The sequence below is a fragment of the Lithobates pipiens genome, unplaced genomic scaffold (genome assembly GCF_037356315.1).
Source record: "Lithobates pipiens isolate NorthernLeopardFrog02 unplaced genomic scaffold, aLitPip1_a1.2 Scaffold_35, whole genome shotgun sequence".
Lineage (NCBI taxonomy): Eukaryota > Metazoa > Chordata > Amphibia > Anura > Ranidae > Lithobates > Lithobates pipiens.
In genome coordinates this window covers 13,223,575-13,246,121 of record NW_027507811.1, presented here as the reverse complement: position 1 = coordinate 13,246,121, position 22,547 = coordinate 13,223,575, and the positions used below count along the sequence as shown (strand labels likewise).

The 22,547-nt window shown below is 46.1% G+C and overlaps 1 protein-coding gene across 2 annotated transcripts in view; it reads left to right on the top strand.

The window, feature by feature from the left end:
• The first annotated feature begins 4,588 nt into the window (after positions 1 to 4,588).
• The window catches only part of LOC143955580 (uncharacterized), a 31,146-nt gene continuing 13,187 nt past the window's right edge, over positions 4,589 to 22,547 (top strand). Inside the window, exons 1-5 of one of the 2 annotated variants that reach the window (XM_077465663.1) lie at positions 4,589 to 4,799; positions 9,411 to 9,507; positions 9,624 to 9,886; positions 10,002 to 10,151; positions 10,250 to 10,394. In XM_077465663.1, the coding sequence (XP_077321789.1) occupies positions 9,474 to 9,507; positions 9,624 to 9,886; positions 10,002 to 10,151; positions 10,250 to 10,394 (592 nt within the window). In that variant the 5' untranslated portion in view covers positions 4,589 to 4,799; positions 9,411 to 9,473. Of the gene's footprint in view, positions 4,800 to 7,548; positions 7,773 to 9,410; positions 9,508 to 9,623; positions 9,887 to 10,001; positions 10,152 to 10,249; positions 10,395 to 22,547 lie in introns of those variants that run through there. The other variant, XM_077465662.1, reaches the window with a different exon arrangement.

Genomic DNA, 22,547 nt, shown 5'->3' with positions numbered 1-22,547 from the left:
CGAGTACCTGTCACAGTCCATTAGAGTACCGAGTACCGGTCACAGTCCATTAGAGTACCGAGTATCGGTCACAGTCCATTAGAGTACCGAGTACCTGTCACAGTCCATCAGGGTACCCGAGTACCTGTCACAGTCCATCAGGGTACCCGAGTACCTGTCACAGTCCATCTGAGTACCCGAGTACCTGTTCCAGTCCATCTGAGTACCCGAGTACCTGTCACAGTCCATCTGAGTACCCGAGTACCTGTCACAGTCCATATGAGTACCTGTCACCGCCCTTCAGAGTACCCAAATACCAGTCACCAAACCATCAGAGTACTTGTCACCAGGCCATCAGAGTACCTGAGTACTTGTCACCAGGCCATCAGAGTACCTGAGTACTTGTCACCAGGCCATCAGAGTACCCGAGTACCTGTCACCAGGCCATCAGAGTACCCGAGTACCTGTCACCAGGCCATCAGAGTACCCGAGTACCTGTCACCATGCCATCAGAGTACCCGAGTACCTGTCACCAGACCATCAGAGTACTCGAGTACTTGTCACCAGGCCATCAGAGTACCCGAGTACCTGTCACCAGGCCATCAGAGTACACGAGTACCTGTCACCAGGCCATCGGAGTACCCGAGTACCTGTCACCAGGCCATCAGAGTACCCAAGTACCTGTCACCAGGCCATCAGAGTACCCGAGTACCTGTCACCAGGCCATCAGAGTACCTGAGTACTTGTCACCAGGCCATCAGAGTACCCGAGTACCTGTCACCAGGCCATCAGAGTACCCGAGTACCTGTCACCAGGCCATCAGAGTACCCGAGTACCTGTCACCAGGCCATCAGAGTACCTGAGTACCTGTCACCAGGCCATCAGAGTACCCGAGTACCTGTCACCAGGCCATCAGAGTACCCGAGTACCTGTCACCAGGCCATCAGAGTACCCGAGTACCTGTCACCAGGCCATCAGAGTACCTGAGTACCTATCTCCAGCCCATCAGAGTACCCGAGTACCTATTTGCAGCCCATGTCTCATAGAATATACGTTGGGGTGTTTGCTTTCCAAAATGGGGTCATTTTGTGGGTAATTGCACTGTCCTGGTGGTCCAGGACCTTCAAAAGTGTGATGGGTAGGAATGAAATGAGATGTGTCATTTATGCTCCTAGAACGCCTGAACGTACTACTTCAATGTTCGGCCTCTCTATGTGGCCAGGCTGTGTAAAAGTCCTACACATGTGGTATCGCCATACTCGGGAGGAGTAGCAGAATGTATTTTGGGGTGTAATTTTTGCTATATACATGCTATGTGTTAGAAATATCTTATAAATTGACAATTTTGTGTAAAAAAAAATGCGTTTTAATTTTTTTCCACGTATTCCAAAAACTTCTGGAAAATAAATAACCATTCAAAAGACTCATTATGCCTCACAGATTATACATTGGGGTGTTTGCTTTCTAAAATGGGGTCATTTTATGGGAAATTCCATTGTCCTGGTACTCCAGGGACTTCAAAAGTGTAATAGGTGGTTGAGAAATGAGATGCGTCATTTTTGCTCGTAGAACGTCTGAAGGTACTACATCAATGTTGGGCCTCTGTATGTGGCCAGGCTGTGTAAAAGTCTCACACATGTGGTATCGCCGTACTCGGGAAGAGTAGCGGAATGTATTTTGGGGTGTAATTTGTTGTATGCATATGCTGTGTGTGAGAAATAACCTGATAATATGACAATTTAGTAAAAAAAAATAAAAAAAAAATAAAAAATCTTCATTTTGCAAAGAATTGTGGGAAAAAATGACAACTTAAAAAAACTCACCATGCTACTTACTTAATACCTTGGGATGTCTACTTTGTAAAAAGGGGTCATTTGGGGGGTATTTGTACTTTCCTGACTTGTTAGTGTCTCAAGAAATGAGATACACCTGATGTACTGAAGGCCTGATCAGAAGTGATCAATTTTCAGTGATTGGCACCATAGTTTGTAGACTCTATAACTTTCACAAAGACCAAATAATATATACTAATGTGGGTTATTTTTACCAAAGATATGTAGCAGTATAAATTTTGGCCAAAATTTATGAAGAAAAATTAATAATTAGCAATAATTTATGACAGAAACTAAGAAAAAGGCATTTTTTTCACAAAATTTACGTTTTATTTTATTTATAGCACAAAAAATAAAGACCCCACTAGTGATTAAATACCACTAAAAGAAAGCTCTATTTGTGTGGAAAAAAGGACGCAAGTTTCATATGGGTACAGTGTTACATGACTGAGTAATTGTCATTCAAACTGTGAGAGCGCTGAAAGCTGAAAATTGGTCTGGTCAGGAAGGGGGTGTAACTGCACTGTACTGAGGTGGTTAATAATGCTTTAAAGTGAAACAAAAATGACATATTCCTTTAAATATTGGGCCTGGAGGGGTCCCCTTAGTCTGCCTGTAAAGTGGCGCATCTGTACTGTGTACAGAACCTGCCGCAGCAAAATTACATTTCTAAAGGAAGAAAATGTCATTTAAACTCGCTCACGGCTGTAATGTATTGCTGGCTACCGGCAATATAGATGGAAAAACAAGGAAAAAAATCAGCATGGATTACCCCCCCCCCCCCCCAGTCCATAACAGGCCCTTTGGGTACACATCTAATTTGCTGGCAACCTCTCACACTTTTGAAGGCCCTGGAGTACCAGGAGAATGGCAACACCCACAAAATGACCCCCATTTTGGAAAGCAAACACTCCAATGTATAATCTATGATGCATAATGAGTCTTTTCAACAGGTTTTTGGAAAATGTGGAAAGAAAATGAAATTGCATTTTTCACACATTTTTACGGCACTGATGGGAGCTGAAGAGGATCCACTGATAGGGTGGCACTGATGAGCACTTACTGATGGGCACTGATTTGGCCCTAATGGGCACTTTAGTGGCACTGTAGAGCACAGATGGGGCACAGATGTGCACTGATGGGAGCGCTGTATTGGCACTAATGGGCACAGATGTGGCACTGTAGAGCACTGATGGGCACTTTACTGGGACTGTAGCACATAGATGGGGCACAGATGTGGCACTGTAGAGCACTGCTGGACACAGATGGGGCACTGATGGGGGTCTGCTGGGGTACAGATGTGCACTGATGGGGCACAGATGTGACACTACTGGGGCACAGATGTGCACTGAAGGGGTACAGATGTGACACTGATGGGGCACAGATGTGCATTAATGGGGCACAGATGTGCACTGCTGGGGCACAGATGTGACACTGATGGGGCACAGATGTGACACTGATATGGCACAGATGTGACACTGATGGGGTACAGATGTGCACTAATGGGGCACAGATGTGACACTGAAGGGGTACAGATGTGACACTGATGGGGTACAGATGTGCACTGCTGGGGCACAGATGTGACACTGCTGGGCACTTGGAATACATAAAAAAAAACACAAGCGGCCTCACGCTACAGCTTCTCCCTCCTCTCCTCATCCGTGATGCATTGGGTCCAGAGAACCCAGCTAGCACAGACACTTTCACGTGCTCACCCCAGGGGGCGTATGGGGAGTACGATTCTGGGAGGGTGTCATTGTATGCCCTTCCAGATTTATCTGACCGGGCTATAGCCATCTTTGGGCTATGGCCCGGTCGGCAAGTGGTTAAAAGGGTTAAAATTGTCCCTAAAGATATGAAATAAACTCTCACATTTTAAGGTGTGGAACATGTAAAGGCGGAACTGCCTCTACGTGTTTCGCTGAACCAGCGTCTTCAGGAACATGTTGGTGCAATAATGTGACCACCATATCTGGATCTTACCCAGTCAGGGTTTAGAATGCACCGTGTATATCGCAGTGCATTGTGTGGCACACATCCCACCGAGCACCCTGCAAATTCAGGTGTTTGCCGAAATGGCAAACATTCGATGTTTGTGTCGAACTGGTTGCTTGCCCCCCCACACCATTTTCTTTTAAATTTTGGCCCTCGGTTTCCCCGTAAAATCCATACCAGACTCAAAGGGCGTGGTATGGATGGGAGTGCCATACCATTTTTTTCCCCACTTTTTTCTATTGCTGGCAATTTTTTTATTTTCAGTCAACCGAGGAAGCCTGGTGACCGCTGATATCTAATCTGTTGTTATGGACGCCGCGATCAGCTTCCTGACCATTCTCCCTAACAATCGGGGCTTAGAATGCACTGCGTAGTGTTCATCCTAAATATATATATATATATATATATATATATATATATATATATATATATATATATATATATATATATATGTAATCAAATTAAGAAAACGTAAAAAAAAAACATATATTTATGTAAAGATTTTCATGTATAAACTGTGAGTGAAGTCGTCGATATAACCTAATAGAAGAATGGACCGACCACAAGGCAGAGCGCAAAACAATGGAATACAACGTTGTCTGCAGAATTTATATTCAACACAAGGTGGCGAGCTCAGTTATTGTCAGTGGACCGCAAAGACAGGAAGTGATGCCAGGTATAGACAGGAAGTGATGTCAGGTACAGACAGGAAATGATGTCAGGTACAGACAGGACGTAATGCAAAGGTATAAAAAGGAAGTTCCGGGTGAGAGATGATTCGGGGGAAGTAGAGAACTCCCTGGAACTGGCAGTAGAGGAGGTAATAAGGACTAGGGGGACACTCTACGTCTGGAAGGAAATAATTTTACCCTCCACATACGGAAAGGCTTCTTCACAATAAGAGCTGTTGAAATACGGAATGGACTCCCGGAGGAACCAGTACTGGGCAGCTCGGTAGATTGTTTTTAAAAAATAGTTGGATTTCTTCCTACAGTAAGTGCCAAATATATAACTGGATATTACTATTTATAGGTTTTATATTTATATAACATTTACAGGATATTACCATTTATAGGGTTATAGGTGATGACACGTTTGAGGTGATGGTAGTGGTCATATTTTGAACCTTGAAGAAGGGGACACACCCCAAAAGCTTGTCCTGAAAAATTGTATGATAGTGCAAATAAAGAAAAGTATGGCGGGCAATACTCCATTGTTTCTGTAGGTAATAACATCAGAGATTAATGATCCAGGGAATATCCAAAAGATTTTGGAAGATAAGAAAGGATTTTTTTTCCCCTGTTGGATCAATTTGGACCATAATGTATAGGGGTTTTTGCTTTCCTATAAGTCAGGGGAAGTCCGGGCACTACAATTTTCTTCCAGCTGAGTTCTGAATCATAAGTCTGTGCTACGAAAGATTGTACGAGTCTACTTTCCTTCTCTTTTTTTGGCACCAGCCACACTTTCTGGTGCTTTGTACTTCAGGTGTCGCCATCACTTCAAGTGTGCCCATGACAAAGTACCAAATCCAAAGTACCAAAAAACAACGTAGAGTTTGTAAAGGTGAGTTGTGATTCTTCTTCCAAACAGATCATGATCTTGAAGGAAAAGAGGCCTCTACTCCTGAAGAAGTGAACGTATTTACGAAACGCGTCGAGTTACAAGGCGCATTCCTCTCCCATATTGGAATCATCTTGGTGATGGTCATCTTGTCTGCAGAATTTATATTCAACACAAGGTGGCAAGCTCACTTATTGTCAGTGGAACGCAAAGACAGGAAGTGATGTCAGGTACAGACAGGAAGTGATGTCAGGTACAGACAGGAAGTGATGTCAGGTACAGACAGGAACTTGAAAATATACCAGCTCAATGTACAGTACATATTGTTACGTGTAACCCATTGGCTTGATATGCCAAACATTCTTTATGTGTGAACGTTATACATTTACGTGTCCAATCCTTGTACAATAAATTGATATTTTACAACCATTAAAGTCCAATGGGCAAATTTTGGTTGTGTGTATGTTATATATAACGTTTTTGGATGGCAAGGAGATCAAACCAGTCAAGCTTGAAGGAAACCAACCCAGAATATTCCCTGGAAGGACGGATCCTGAAACTGAAACTCAGATAATTTGGCCACCTAATGCGAAGAGTAGGGATGGGCCGAACATCCCCCCCGGTTCGCACCAGAACACGCGAACAAGCAAAAAGTTCTAACGAACCCTATTAAAGTCTATGGGACACGAACATGAAAAATCAAAAGGTGCTCATTTTAAAGGCTTATATGCAAGTTATCGCCTTAAAAAGTGTTTGGGGACCCGGGTCCTGCCCCAGGAGACATGTATCAATGCAAAAAAAGTTTTGAAAACTACAGTTTTTTTCAGGAGCACTGATTTTAATAATGCTTAAAGTTGGGAAAAAAATGAAATATTCCTTTAAATATCGTGCCTGGGGGGTCCCCTTAGTCTGCCTTTAAAGTGGCGCATCTGTGTAATGTGTAGAACATGCCCCAGCAAAATGACATTTCTAAAGGAAAAAATGTAATTCAAGCTTGCTCTAGATGAAAAATCAAGGAAAAAATCTGTGTCCTTTGGGTCTGTTATGGGTTTTAAGGAGGACTCCATGCCAAAATTTAAAAAAAAATTGGTGTGGGTGCCCCCCCAAAATCCATACCAGACCCTTATTCGAACATGCAGCCTAGAGTATAGGGGGGACATAACAGGCCACATGCCCTCAACATGGGGAGGGTGCTTTGGGGTCCCCCCAAAGCATCTTGTCCCCACATTGATGGGGACAAGATCCTCTTCCCGACAACCCTGGCCATTGGTTGTCCGGGTCCGCAGGCAGGAGTCTTATCAGCATTTGGAAGCCGCCATTGACAAGGGGGCCATTGCTTCAGTGAGTGTGCCATTACCGGCGGCCTCCGGGGTGCACGTATGGGAGTGGCGTCGTCGCGGCTCCGGCCAATCACAGCACCGGAGCACGGGATACCAGGAAGAATCTCCGGGAGTGATGTCGGCCACCTGAGCGGTGTAGGATGGCTGCAGGGGCTTCGATCTCAGGTGAGTAATTCATAATGACTCGAGATTGAATGTAGTGTGGGCAATGTAGGGAGAGATCGATTTCATCTGGAGGAAGAGGAAGTTTAATTTCTTTTCATAATATTAGGAGGATGGGTCATCCATGAAATAAAGGATGCAAGAATCATTCACAGTGATGTAATGTGTATATTTACTAGGCAAGGGCATGATACAGTATATATATATATATATATATATATATATATATATATATATATATATATATATATATATATATATATATATATATATATCTATCTATCTATCTATCTATCTATATATATATATATATATATATATATATATATATATATATATATATATATATATATATATATATATATACATATATATCTAGGTAATCAAATTTAAAAATATTGTAAAAAAATAAAAATCATATACCGGTAGGTATTTACGTAAAGATTTTTATTTATAATCTGAGTGTGTAATCATCGATATAACCTAAAAGAAGAATGGACCGACCACAAGGCAGAGGGCAAAATGATGGAACACAACGTTGTCTGCAGAATTTATATTCAACACAAGGTGGCGAGCTCACTTATTGTCAGTAGAACGCAAAGACAGGAAGTGATGTCAAGTACAGACAGGAAGTGATGTCAGGTACAGACAGGAAGTGATGCAAGAGTATAAAAAGGAAGTTCCAGGTGAGAGGTGGTTCAAGGGGAAGTAGCGGACTCCCTGGAACTGGCAGTAGAGGAGATAATAAGATTGTATTTTATATTCACACCCAAGGAATAGGGGACGCTCTTTACGCCTGGAATAAAATTATTTTACCCTCCACATACGGAAAGGCTTCTTCACAATAAGAGCTGTTGAAATACGGAATGGACTCCCTCAGGAACTAGTACTGGGCAGCTGGGTAGGTTGTTTTAAAAAAATTGTTGGATTTCTTCCTAAGTGCAAAAAATATAACTGGATATTACCATTTATAGGTTTTATATTCATATAATATTTACAGGATAGTAACATTTATAGGGTTATAGGTGATAACACGTTTGAGGTGATGGTAGTAGTCGTATTTTGGACCTTGAAGAAGGGGACACACCCGGAAAACTTGTCCTGAAAAACTGTATGTTAGTGCAAATAAAGAAAAGTATGGTGGGCAATACTCCATTGTTTCTGTAGGTAATAACATCAGAGATGAATGATCCAGGGAATATCCAAAAGATTTTGGAAGATAAGAAAGGATTTTTTTTTCCCCAGTTGGATCAATTTGGACCATAATGTATAGGGGTTTTTGCTTTCCTATAAGTCAAGGGAAGTCCGGGCATTACAATTTTCTTCCGGTTGAGGTCCGAATCATAAGTCTGTGCTATGAAAGATTGTACGTGTTTACTTTAATTCTTTTTTTTTTTTTTTGGCGCCAGCCACGCTCTCTGGTGCTTTTGTTACTGTTTCCTCCACACACTCTGATAATACTCTGTAAATTTCCTCATTAGTGTCCCCCCTTACATCAGGTGCTCCTACCACAGTAATCCATTACATTGAGTGCCCCCATCAGATTAACCCCATAAATCAGCTTCCACCATAAGAGTACCCCCTTATATCAGGTGTCCCCATCAGAGTGCCCCCTTACCTCAGGAATTCTCCTCAGAGTGCCCCCTTTCACCTGGTGTCCCCCATCAGTGTGCCCCCTTTCACCTGGTGTCTCCCATCAGTGTGACCCCTTTCACCTGGTGTCTCCCATCAGTGTGCCCCCTTACATCATTTGTCCCCATCAGAGTGCCCCCTTATATAATGTTCCCCCATCACAGTGACACCTTACATAGAGTGTCTCCATCAGAGTGCCCCCTTACATTAGGTGTCGTCATCAGTGTGCCCCTTTACTTCAGGTGTCCCCATCACATCAAGTGTGCCCATCAGAGTGCCCCTTTACATCTGGTGTCCCCATCAGAGCTCCCCCTTTACATCAGGTGCCCCATCAGAGTGCACCTTTACATCAGGTGTTTCCATCAGAGTGCTCATTTACATCAGGTGTCCCCATCAGAGCTGCTCTTTACATCAGGTGTGCTCACCAGGGTGCCGCCTCTACATAATATGTGCCCATCAGCGTGCCCCTGTAAATCTCTGTGACGTACACACACACCATAGCTTGAGGACAGGCAGGGAGCGGGAGTCGGTAGAGGTTGCGAGATGCAGGGGGTGGGAGCTGTGCCAAGAACCAACTGAAAGGGGTGGAGTGCGCACATGGCGTCACACGGGCAGGCAGGGAGTTGGAGCTGAGAAAGATAGTGAGGTGGGGGGGGGGGGGGCGTGCGCAAAAATGTCATTGGTTGTTGAGACTCCTGTGGTCCCAGCATCCCATGGGGATCTGGTACGTTGAACTGGCGAGTTTAAGGTCTGGACAGGAGCGTCGCTCGGTCCGTGTTCAGACAGCGGTGCGCCCTTTAAGGATGGCCATTCTATGTCACCTGTTGGTATAGGATACTGTATATGTAGGTTTTCTATTCATTTATCTTTCTATTGGTCAAAGAAGTCTTTTCAATCTTTTTTCAAGTCATTTATCCAACTTGAGGAGTGGGAGTCTTTAGAAGGACACAAGGATCTCTACAGGGACGTCATGATGGACAATCAGCCGCCCCTCACATCACCGGGTAAGAGGAGACTTTATTGTAAAGGAGAGAGCAGTACGGAGGCTCCACCTAGATCCCCCATCATCTGATAAACACATAGAAACAATGTATTCAGTCAGTGTGTGTGTTTCCTACAGATGGATCCAGTAATGGGAACCCACCAGAGAGATGTCCTCCTCTTCTGTATTACCAGGATTCTACACAGGTCAATATTAAAGAAGAGATAAAAGAGGAGGATGGTGTAATGGAGGAGACAGAGTTTCGAAAAGGACCCAAGAAGCAGTACCAAGACACCCTGATGGAGACATCCAGCTACAAAACCCCACCAGAGAGATGTCCCCGTCCTCTGTATTCCCGGGATTCCACACAGGAAGGTTTCACCATCCCTCACCATCATCAGGTAGACGAAGCTGAGCATGTAGACCTATAAAATCATTCCAAGCTCTGACAGGACATTCGTCTATGTAATTTATTTTTCCTTTTAATAAGTATATTCTGTCATCTTTGGGGTTTAGAATGAAGAACGGAAAGACATCAAAGTTGAGGTTAAAGAGGAAGAAGAAGAGAGGTTGGTGAGTGGAGATCAGCAGTCTATGGAGGAGGGTTGTCCTCTGTATTCCCGGGATTCCACCCAGGATCATCATAACTATACAGAGAATGATCAGGTAGATGGGACTGGGAAAAACGAACTCAAAAATAGTTCTATGAGAAGACATTCTTCTATGTAATTTCTGGTTCCTTTTCTATCATATTTGGGGTTCAGGGCGAAGAACTGAAAGACATCAAAGTTGAGGTTAAAGAGGAAGAAGAAGAAGAGAGGTTGGTGAGTGGAGATCAGCAGTCTATGGAGGAGGGGGAGATGATTATGGAAAGTAAACAGGAGGAACCTTCTCTACAGGAGGACACAAGTGAGTAATTATCAGAGAAACAGTTCACATTTGTATTTATTTATATGAGTATAGAATATGTACATTGTTAGGTTGAGACAAATATCCCAACTTCCTCATCTCCAGTAGGGATGGGGCGAGCGGTTCGGGACAAACAGGAGTTCAGCCCCGAACATCGCACGTTTGGTTGTTCCCCGAATGTGCAAATTTTCGGTGCGCTTGGCAGAATGTTTTCCTGCTGAGCCCACAATGAATAAGTTGTTAAGGAGCGGGCCGGGAGAAAAAAACGGATGAGTCCCCAGCTGTCAATGGGCTTCCTCGCTGGCAGCTGAATGAAAAACGAAACCTTGCCGCATTTGCCGGCAATAGAATTTTTTGGGGAAAAAAATGGCGTGGAGGTCCCCCCCCCCCCCCAAATCCATAACTGGCCCTTTGGGTCAGCTATGAATGTTAAGGGGAACCCCACACCAAAATTTAACAAATCCATACCAGATTAAGGGTCTAGCATGGATTTTGAGAGGAACTCCCATGCCAAAATTAAGGAAAAACATGGTGTGGGGTCCCCCCCAAAATCCAAACCAGACCCTTATCCAAGCATGCAGCCTGGCAGGCCAGGAAGGGGGGAGGGGGTACGAACAATCGGCCCCAGACCACATTCCCTCAATATGGGGGGGGTGCCAGAGAACCGCGTCACCCATGGGACAAGGGCCTCTTCCCCACAACCCTGGGCAGTGGTTGTGGTGGTCTACGAGCATGGGTCTTATCGGAATCTGGAAGCCTCTTTAGCAAGGGGGGGGGGCCAGATCCAGCCCCCCCCTCCTATGTAAATGAGTATGGGGTACATAGTACCCCTACCCATTCATCAACAAGAGCGTCAAAAATAAATAAAATCTCAGTTTTTGATAATTAATGAATTTAAAAAAAAAATGTTCCCCGAGGTAGAGCCATCATCAATCACTATGCCCGCAGCCACCTCCGGACCCAAAAATTTTTTTGAGAAACTCAGCCTGCTACGAAGGCTGACCGCCTACTGCTACGAAGGCTGACCGCCTACTGCCTGCTCCTCCGTCTGTCATTTCTTAATAGGTAAGGGGCAGCGCCACCTGGCAACGTCACCTGGTGGCTCCGCCCCACGTGACGTCACCAACCCAGCATTCATGGTGTGCAAGTGTGCTCGAAATGTGGCATGCTAGGTATCTATTTTCTTGGCGTAACCTCATCTTTCATATATTACCCAAAAAATTGGGGTATATATATATTGTGTTTTTTTTTTGTTTTTTATTAATTTGTTATAGTGTATTTTTTCCCAAAAAATGTATTGTGTTTGAAAAGCTGTTGCGCAAATACCTTGTGACTTAAAAAAACTATTTCCATTGTAGCAAAAAATACAGATTTTAACAAAAAAAGCCAGAAAAGGCGGGGTCTTCAAGTGAGTAATAATTGTTTTCGTACAGATGGACACTTTGTTCTGAAAACCTTGAAGGGAGATCAGGATTTACCTCAAGAATTCAAGGCAGAAGACGATGACATCACACAATGTTCTCCAGGAGTAGATCCCATTACTCCAACCACACATCACAGACCTTACCATGTGGAGGGATCAATGGATCCTTCTAATCCTGAGGAACCTTCTGCTCAATCCCATACTATGACTTCAGATGTCCATCTAAGATCAATGGATCCTTCTAATCCTGAGGAACCTTCTGATAAATCCCATACTATGACTTCAGATGACCATCTAAGATCAATGGATCCTTCTAATCCTGAGGAATCTTCTGATAAACCCCATACTATGACCTCAGATGTCCATCTAAGATCAATGGATCCTTCTAATCCTGAGGAATCTTCTGATAAATCCCATACTATGACTTCAGATGTCCATCTGAGATCAATGGATCCTTCTAATCCTGAGGAATCTTATGATAAATCCCATACTATGACCTCAGATCTCCATCTATCCCATACTATGACCTCAGATGCCTGTCTAAGATCAATGGGTCCTTCTAATCCTGAGGAACCTTCTCATCAATCCCATACTATGACTTCAGATGACCATCCAAGATCAATGGATCCTTCTAGTCCTGAGGAACCTTCTGGTCAATCCCATACTATGACTTCAGATGTCCATCTAAGATCAATGAATCCTTCTAATCCTGAGGAACCTTCTGATAAATCCCATACTATGACCTCAGATGTCCATGTAAGCACAAAAAAATGGTTTCTAAAAAATTACCTGATTAAAAAAAAAAATAGATCAATAGATCCTTCTAATCCTGAGGAATTTTCTGATAAATCCCATACTATGACTTCAGATGTCCATCTGAGATCTCACAGTGCGGATCAATCAACACATCCATCCAATCCTGAGGTGCCTTCTTTATGTGACAGGGGTCACACGGTTAAGCGTTCTTATTCATGTTCAGAGTGCGGGAAATGCTTTGCTGCCAAAATAACACTTGTTAGACACCAAAGTATTCACACAGGAGAGCGTCCTTTTTCATGTTCAGAGTGCGGGAAATGCTTCGCTGTCAAAATAACACTTGTTAGACACCAAAGGATTCACACAGGAGAGCGCCCTTTTTCATGCTCAGAGTGCGGGAAATGTTTCACTAGGATGGGAATTCTTCGTACACACCAGAGAATTCACACTGGTGAGCGTCCTTTTTCATGTTCAGAGTGTGGGAAATGTTTCATTGATAAAGGAAAACTTCTTGGACACCAGAAAAGTCACACGGGCGAGCGTCCCTTTTCATGTTCCGAGTGCGGGAAACGTTTGACTACGAAAAAAAACCTTTTTAGGCACCAGGCGATTCATACGGGTGAGCGTCCTTATTCATGTTCAGAGTGCGGGAAATGTTTCGTTCTGAAAGAAGACCTTGTTAAACACCAGAGAAGTCACACCGACGAGCTTCCTTTTACTTGTTCAGAGTGCGGGAAATGCTTTGCTAGGGTTGATCGCCTTCTTCTACATCAGAGACGTCACACGGGGGAGCGTCCTTTTTCATGCTCAGTGTGCGGGAAATGTTTCACTGAGAACAGCGGACTTCTTATACACCAGAGAGTACACACAGGGGAGAGTCCTTTTTTATGTTCAGATCCAGGCTCCACCCCCAGATCTCTCCATAAAGAGGACCGGTCACAGCCCATGCTGTTATAAGGAATGTTGTTCATCCTTTATGAAAGCAATAAAGTTAATACAAAAAGATAAATAAAATAAATAAACAGTTTTTTAAGATAACATAAAAAAAAAAAAAATGAAAATGCCCCACCCTCCCGTGCTTATGCGCAAATGCGAACGCATATGTAAGTCCCATGCACATAGGGTCTCTGATATATATATATATATATATATATATATATATATATATATATATATATATATATATATATATATATATATGTATGTGTGTGTGTATATATATACATACAGTGCCCTGAAAAAGTATTCATACCCCTTGAGATTTTCCACATTTTGTCATGTTACAACCAACAACGTAAATGTATTTTATTGGGATTTTATGTGATAGACCAACACAAAGTGGCTCATAATTGAGAAGTGGAAGGAAAATGATAAATGGCTTTCAACATTTTTTTACAAATAAATATGTGAAAAGTGTGGTGTAAATTTGTATGGCGCCCCCCGGAGTGAATACTTTGTAGACCCGCGTTTCACTGCAATTACAGCTGCAAGTCCTTTTGGGGATCTATCTACCAGCCCCCTTTACTCTGATACCCCTAACTAAAATCTAGTGGAACCAATTGCCTTCAACAGTCACCTAATTTGTAAACAGAGTCCACCTGTGTGTAATTTAATCTCAGTATAATTACAACTGTTCGTTGAAGCCCTCAGAGGTTTATTAGAGAACCTTAGTGAACAAACAGAATCATGAAGGCCAAGGAACACACTAGACAGGTCAGCGATAAAGTTGTGGAGAAGCTTAAAGCAGGGTTAGGTTCTAAAAAATCTCCCAAGCTTTGAACATCTCACGGAGCTCTGTTCAATCCATCATTGGAAAATATAAAGAGTATGGCACAACTGCAAACCTACCAAGACATGGCCGTCCACCTAAACTGACAGGCTGGGCAAGGAGAGCGTTCATCAGAGGAGCAGCCAAGAGGTCCATGGTAACTCTGGAGGAGCTGCAGAGATCCACAGCTCAGGGGGGAGAATCTGTCCACAGGACAACTATTAGTCATGCTCTCCACAAATCTGCCCTTTATGGAAAATGTAGTGTGGATGGTGGAGGAGATCTGTCGGAGAATGTAGTGTGGATGGTGGAGGAGATCTGTCGGAGAATGTAGTGTGGATGGTGGAGGAGATCTGTCGGAGAATGTAGTGTGGATGGTGGGAGGAGATCTGTCGGAAAATGTAGTGTGGATGGTGGAGGAGATCTGTCGGAGAATGTAGTGTGGATGGTGGAGGAGATCTGTCGGAGAATGTAGTGTGGATGGTGGGAGGAGATCTGTCGGAGAATGTAGTGTGGATGGTGGAGGAGAGCAGTCGGAGAATGTAGTGTGGATGGTGGAGGAGATCTGTCGGAGAATGTAGTGTGGATGGTGGAGGAGATCTGTCGGAGAATGTAGTGTGGATGGTGGAGGAGATCTGTCGGAGAATGTAGTGTGGATGGTGGAGGAGATCTGTCGGAGAATGTAGTGTGGATGGTGGGGGAGAGCAGTCGGAGAATGTAGTGTGGATGGTGGAGGAGATCTGTCGGAGAATGTAGTGTGGATGGCGGAGGAGATCTGTCGGAGAATGTAGTGTGGATGGTGGAGGAGATCTGTCGGAGAATGTAGTGTGGATAGTGGAGGAGATCTGTCGGAGAATGTAGTGTGGATGGTGGAGGAGATCTGTCGGAGAATGTAGTGTGGATGGCGGAGGAGATCTGTCGGAGAATGTAGTGTGGATGGTGGAGGAGATCTGTCGGAGAATGTAGTGTGGATGGTGGAGGAGATCTGTCGGAGAATGTAGTGTGGATGGGGGAGGAGATCTGTCGGAGAATGTAGTGTGGATGGTGGAGGAGATCTGTCGGAGAATGTAGTGTGGATGGGGGAGGAGATCTGTCGGAGAATGTAGTGTGGATGGTGGAGGAGATCTGTCGGAGAATGTAGTGTGGATGGTGGAGGAGATCTGTCGGAGAATGTAGTGTGGATGGTTGAGGTGATCTGTCGGAGAATGTAGTGTGGATGGTTGAGGTGATCTGTCGGAGAATGTAGTGTGGATGGTGGAGGTGATCTGTCGGAGAATGTAGTGTGGATGGTGGGGGGAGATCTGTCGGAGAATGTAGTGTGGATGGTGGAGGAGAGCTGTCGGAGAATGTAGTGTGGATGGTGGGGGGAGAGATGTCGGAGAATGTAGTGTGGATGGTGGAGGTGATCTGTCGGAGAATGTAGTGTGGATGGTGGAGGAGAGCTGTCGGAGAATGTAGTGTGGGTGGTGGAGGAGATCTGTCAGAGAATGTAGTGTGGATGGTGGGAGGAGATCTGTCGGAGAATGTAGTGTGGATGGTGGGAGGAGATCTGTTGGAGAATGTAGTGTGGTTGGTGGAGGAGAGCTGTCGGAGAATGTAGTGTGGATGGTGGAGGAGATCTGTCAGAGAATGTAGTGTGGATGGTGGGAGAAGATCTGTCGGAGAATGTAGTGTGGATGGTGGGGGGGAGCTGTAGGAGAATGTAGTGTGAATGGTGGAGGAGATCTGTCAGAGAATGTAGTGTGGATGGTGGAGGAGATCTGTCGGAGAATGTAGTGTGGATGGTGGAGGAGATCTGTCTGAGAATGTAGTGTGGATGGTGGAGGAGATCTGTCGGAGAATGTAGTGTGGATGGTGGGGGGGAGCTGTAGGAGAATGTAGTGTGAATGGTGGAGGAGATCTGTCGGAGAATGTAGTGCGGATGGTGGAGGAGATCTATCGGAGAATGTAGTGTGGATGGTGGAGGAGAGCTGTTGGAGAATGTAGTGTGGATGGTGGAGGAGATCTGTCGGAGAATGTAGTGTGGATGGTGGGGGGAGATCTGTCAGAGAATGTAGTGTGGATGGTGGAGGAGATCTGTCGGAGAATGTAGTGTGGATGGTGGGGGGAGATCTGTCAGAGAATGTAGTGTGGATGGTGGAGGAGATCTGTCGGAGAATGTAGTGTGGATGGTGGAGGAGATCTGTCGGAGAATGTAGTGTGGATGGTGGGGGGAGATCTGTCAGAGAATGTAGTGTGGATGGTGGAGGAGATCTGTCGGAGAATGTAGTGTGGATGGTGGAGGAGATCTGTCGGAGAATGTAGTGTGGATGGTGGGGGGGAGCTGTCGGAGAATGTAGTGTGAATGGTGGAGGAGATCTGTCGGAGAATGTAGTGTGGATGGTGGAGGAAATCTATCGGAGAATGTAGTGTGGATGGTGGAGGAGAGCTGTTGGAGAATGTAGTGTGGATGGTGGAGGAGATCTGTCGGAGAATGTAGTGTGGATGGTGGGGGGAGATCTGTCAGAGAATGTAGTGTGGATGGTGGAGGAGATCTGTCGGAGAATGTAGTGTGGATGGTGGGGGGAGATCTGTCGGAGAATGTAGTGTGGATGGTGGAGGAGATCTGTCGGAGAATGTAGTGTGGATGGTGGAGGAGATCTGTCGGAGAATGTAGTGTGGATGGTGGAGGAGATCTGTCGGAGAATGTAGTGTGGATGGTGGGAGGAGATCTGTCAGAGAATGAAGTGTGGATGGTGGAGGAGATCTGTCGGAGAATGTAGTGTGGATGGTGGAGGAGATCTGTCGGAGAATGTAGTGTGGATGGTGGGAGGAGATCTGTCAGAGAATGTAGTGTGGATGGTGGAGGAGATCTGTCGGAGAATGTAGTGTGGATGGTGGAGGAGATCTGTCGGAGAATGTAGTGTGGATGGTGGAGGAGATCTGTCGGAGAATGTAGTGTGGATGGTGGAGGAGATCTGTCGGAGAATGTAGTGTGGATGGTGGGAGGAGATCTGTCGGGGAATGTAGTGTGGATGGTGGAGGAGATCTGTCGGAGAATGTAGTGTGGATGGTGGAGGAGATCTGTCGGAGAATGTAGTGTGGATGGTGGAGGAGATTTGTCGGAGAATGTAGTGTGGATGGTGGGAGGAGATCTGTTGGAGAATGTAGTGTGGATGGTGGAGGAGATCTGTCGGAGAATGTAGTGTGGATGGTGGGGGAGATCTGTCGGAGAATGTAGTGTGGATGGTGGGAGGAGATCTGTCGGAGAATGTAGTGTGGATGGTGGAGGAGATCTGTCGGAGAATGTAGTGTGGATGGTGGAGGTGATCTGTCGGAGAATGTAGTGTGGATGGTGGAGGAGAGCTGTCGGAGAATGTAGTGTGGATGGTGGAGGAGAGCTGTCGGAGAATGTAGTGTGGATGGTGGAGGAGATCTGTCAGAGAATGTAGTGTGGATGGTGGGAGGAGATCTGTTGGAGAATGTAGTGTGGTTGGTGGAGGAGATCTGTCGGAGAATGTAGTGTGGATGGTGGGAGGAGATCTGTCGGAGAATGTAGTGTGGATGGTGGGAGGAGATCTGTCAGAGAATGTAGTGTGGATGGTGGGAGGAGATCTGTCAGAGAATGTAGTGTGGATGGTGGAGGAGATCTGTCAGAGAATGTAGTGTGGATGGTGGAGGAGATCTGTCAGAGAATGTAGTGTGGATGGTGGGAGGAGATCTGTCAGAGAATGTAGTGTGGATGGTGGGAGGAGATCTGTCAGAGAATGTAGTGTGGATGGTGGGAGGAGATCTGTTGGAGAATGTAGTGTGGATGGTGGAGGAGATCTGTCGGAGAATGTAGTGTGGATGGTGGGGGGAGATCTGTCGGAGAATGTAGTGTGGATGGTGGAGGAGATCTGTCAGGGAATGTAGTGTGGATGGTGGAGGAGATCTGTCGGAGAATGTAGTGTGGATGGTGGAGGAGATCTGTCGGAGAATGTAGTGTGGATGGTGGAGGAGATCTGTCAGGGAATGTAGTGTGGATGGTGGAGGAGATCTGTCGGAGAATGTAGTGTGGATGGTGGAGGAGATCTGTCGGAGAATGTAGTGTGGATGGTGGAGGAGATCTGTCAGGGAATGTAGTGTGGATGGTGGAGGAGATCTGTCGGAGAATGTAGTGTGGATGGTGGAGGAGATCTGTCTGAGAATGTAGTGTGGATGGTGGAGGAGATCTGTTGGAGAATGTAGTGTGGATGGTGGGAGGAGAGCTGTCGGAGAATGTAGTGTGGATGATGGAGGAGATCTGTTGGAGAATGTAGTGTGGATGATGGAGGAGATCTGTCGGAGAATGTAGTGTGGATGGTGGGAGGAGATCTGTCGGAGAATGTAGTGTAGATGGTGGAGGAGATCTGTCGGAGAATGTAGTGTGGATGGTGGAGGAGAGCTGTCGGAGAATGTAGTGTGGATGGTGGAGGAGAGCTATCGGAGAATGTAGTGTGGATGGTGGAGGAGATCTGTCGGAGAATGTAGTGTGGATGGTGGAGGAGATCTGTCAGAGAATGTAGTGTGGATGGTGGAGGAGATCTGTCGGAGAATGTAGTGTGGATGGTGGGAGGAGATCTGTCGGAGAATGTAGTGTGGATGGTGGGACGAGAGCTGACGGAGAATGTACTGTGGATAGTGGAGGAGATCTGTAGGAGAATGTAGTGTGGATGGTGGGAGGAGATCTGTCGGAGAATGTAGTGTGGATGGTGGAGGAGATCTGTCGGAGAATGTAGTGTGGATGGTGGAGGAGATCTGTCGGAGAATGTAGTGTGGATGGCGGAGGAGATCTGTCGGAGAATGTAGTGTGGATGGTGGTGGAGATCTGTCGGAGAATGTAGTGTGGATGGTGGAGGAGAGCTGTCGGAGAATGTAGTGTGGATGGTGGAGGAGATCTGTCGGAGAATGTAGTGTGGATGGTGGAGGAGGGCTATCGGAGAATGTAGTGTGGATGGTGGAGGAGATCTGTCGGAGAATGTAGTGTGGATGGTGGAGGAGATCTGTCGGAGAATGTAGTGTGGATGGTGGAGGAGATCTGTCGGAGAATGTAGTGTGGATGGCGGAGGAGATCTGTCGGAGAATGTAGTGTGGATGGTGGTGGAGATCTGTCGGAGAATGTAGTGTGGATGGTGGAGGAGAGCTGTCGGAGAATGTAGTGTGGATGGTGGAGGAGATCTGTCGGAGAATGTAGTGTGGATGGTGGAGGAGGGCTATCGGAGAATGTAGTGTGGATGGTGGAGGAGATCTGTCGGAGAATGTAGTGTGGATGGTGGAGGAGATCTGTCGGAGAATGTAGTGTGGATGGTGGAGGAGATCTGTCGGAGAATGTAGTGTGGATGGTGGAGGAGAGCTATCGGAGAATATAGTGTGGATGGTGGTGGAGATCTGTCGGAGAATGTAGTGTGGATGGTGGAGGAGATCTGTCGGAGAATGTAGTGTGGATGGCGGAGGAGATCTGTCGGAGAATGTAGTGTGGATGGTGGAGGAGATCTGTCGGAGAATGTAGTGTGGATGGTGGAGGAGATCTGTCAGGGAATGTAGTGTGGATGGTGGAGGAGATCTGTCGGAGAATGTAGTGTGGATGGTGGAGGAGATCTGTCGGAGAATGTAGTGTGGATGGTGGAGGAGAGCTATCGGAGAATGTAGTGTGGATGGTGGTGGAGATCTGTCGGAGAATGTAGTGTGGATGGTGGAGGAGAGCTGTCGGAGAATGTAGTGTGGATGGTGGTGGAGATCTGTCGGAGAATGTAGTGTGGATGGCGGAGGAGATCTGTCGGAGAATGTAGTGTGGATGGTGGAGGAGATCTGTCGGAGAATGTAGTGTGGATGGTGGAGGAGATCTGTCGGAGAATGTAGTGTGGATGGTGGAGGAGATCTGTCGGAGAATGTAGTGTGGATGGTGGAGGAGATCTGTCAGGGAATGTAGTGTGGATGGTGGAGGAGATCTGTCGGAGAATGTAGTGTGGATGGTGGAGGAGAACTGTCAGGGAATGTAGTGTGGATGGTGGAGGAGATCTGTCGGAGAATGTAGTGTGGATGGTGGAGGAGATCTGTCGGAGAATGTAGTGTGGATGGTGGAGGAGATCTGTTGGAGAATGTAGTGTGGATGGTGGGAGGAGAGCTGTCGGAGAATGTAGTGTGGATGATGGAGGAGATCTGTTGGAGAATGTAGTGTGGATGATGGAGGAGATCTGTCGGAGAATGTAGTGTGGATGGTGGGAGGAGATCTGTCGGAGAATGTAGTGTAGATGGTGGAGGAGATCTGTCGGAAAATGTAGTGTGGATGGTGGAGGAGAGCTGTCGGAGAATGTAGTGTGGATGGTGGAGGAGAGCTATCGGAGAATGTAGTGTGGATGGTGGAGGAGATCTGTCGGAGAATGTAGTGTGGATGGTGGAGGAGATCTGTCAGAGAATGTAGTGTGGATGGTGGAGGAGATCTGTCGGAGAATGTAGTGTGGATCAGGGGCGTAACTAGAGATCACAGGGCCCCATAGCAAAATGTTGTATGGGCCCCCCCCACCAAAAAAAAATGAACTAATGCTATTAAACAACAGACTACCACACCCATGTGGCACAGTACCCAGGCAACAGCTTATATTAATTTTGAACAACAAAGTATGCAGTATACTGTATGCAGCCCCTGAAGGGAACACATTGCTGACCTCCAGGCCTTTTAACCAATTTCTGTTCTGTTATACAAAATGAAATAGTTCAACTCACCATAATGCAAAATCAGTGGGATCCCTGAGCGTGTCACTTGCCATCATCGCCTGCCACCAGATGCAGATTGTAACTTGTCAAACGTTGCGGAATGTCACCTACCACATGTTGCGGATTGTCCATTTGCCACATCCCAGATTGTCACTTGCCAAGTCACCTGCCACACATTATGGATTGTCACTTGCCACATCCTGGATTGTCACTTGCCACACATTATGGATTGTCACTTGCCACGTCCTGGATTGTCACTTGCCACGTCACTTGCCACACATTATGGATTGTCACTTGCCACGTCCTGGATTGTCACTTGCCACACATTAAGGATTGTCACTTGTCACATCACCTGCTACACATTGCGGATTGTCCACTTGCCACGTCGCCTGCCACCAGATGCAGATTGTCACTTGTCACACTTTGCAGAATGTCACCTGCCACATGTTGCGGATTGTCCACTTGCCACGTCCCGGATTGTCACTTGCCACGTTACCTGCCACACATTACGGATTGTCACTTGCCATGTCCTAGATTGTCACTTGCCACGTCTCGGGTTGTCACTTGCCACGTCACCTGCCACACATTACGGATTGTCACTTGCCATGTCACCTGCCACACATTACGGATTGTCACTTGTCACGTCACGGATTTTCACTTGCCACGTCACCTGCCACATGTTACGGATTGTCACCTGCCACATCCAGGTTGTCACTTGCCACGTCACCTGCCACACATTACGGATTGTCACTTGCCACGTCCTAGATTGCCACACATTACAGATTGTCACTTACCACATCCTAGATTGTCACTTGCCACACATTATGGATTGTTACTTGCACGTCCCGGGTTGTCACTTGCCACGCCACCTGCCACACATTACGGATTGTCACTTGTCATGTCACGGATTTTCACTTGCCACGTCACCTGCCACATATTACGGATTGTCACTTGCCACATCCAGGTTGTCCCTTGCCATGTCACCTGCCACACGTTACGGATTGTCACTTGCCACGTCCCTGGTTGTCACTTGCCACGTTGCCTGCCACACATTATGGATTGTCATTTGCCATGTCATGGATTTTCACTTGCCACATCACCTGCCACATGTTACGGATTGTCACTTGCCACATCCAGGTTGTCACTTGCCATGTCACCTGCCACACGTTACGGATTGTCACTTGCCACGTCCCGGGTTGTCACTTGCCACGTCGCCTGCCACACATTATGGATTGTCACTTGCCATGTCACCTGCCACACGTTACGGATTGTCACTTGCCACGTCCCGGGTTGTCACTTGCCACGTCGCCTGCCACACATTATGGATTGTCACTTGCTCTGCCACTTTCCTGCTGTGTCACAGAGTTAGGCAGCAGATTATCAGTCAGGCAGCAGAGAGATAATGTCATCTCTCTGCTTCCTGGCTGCCTGCACAGTGAGGGGGAACTGCACTACAGGGATGAGAGGGCAGCGAGAGATGATGTCATCTCTA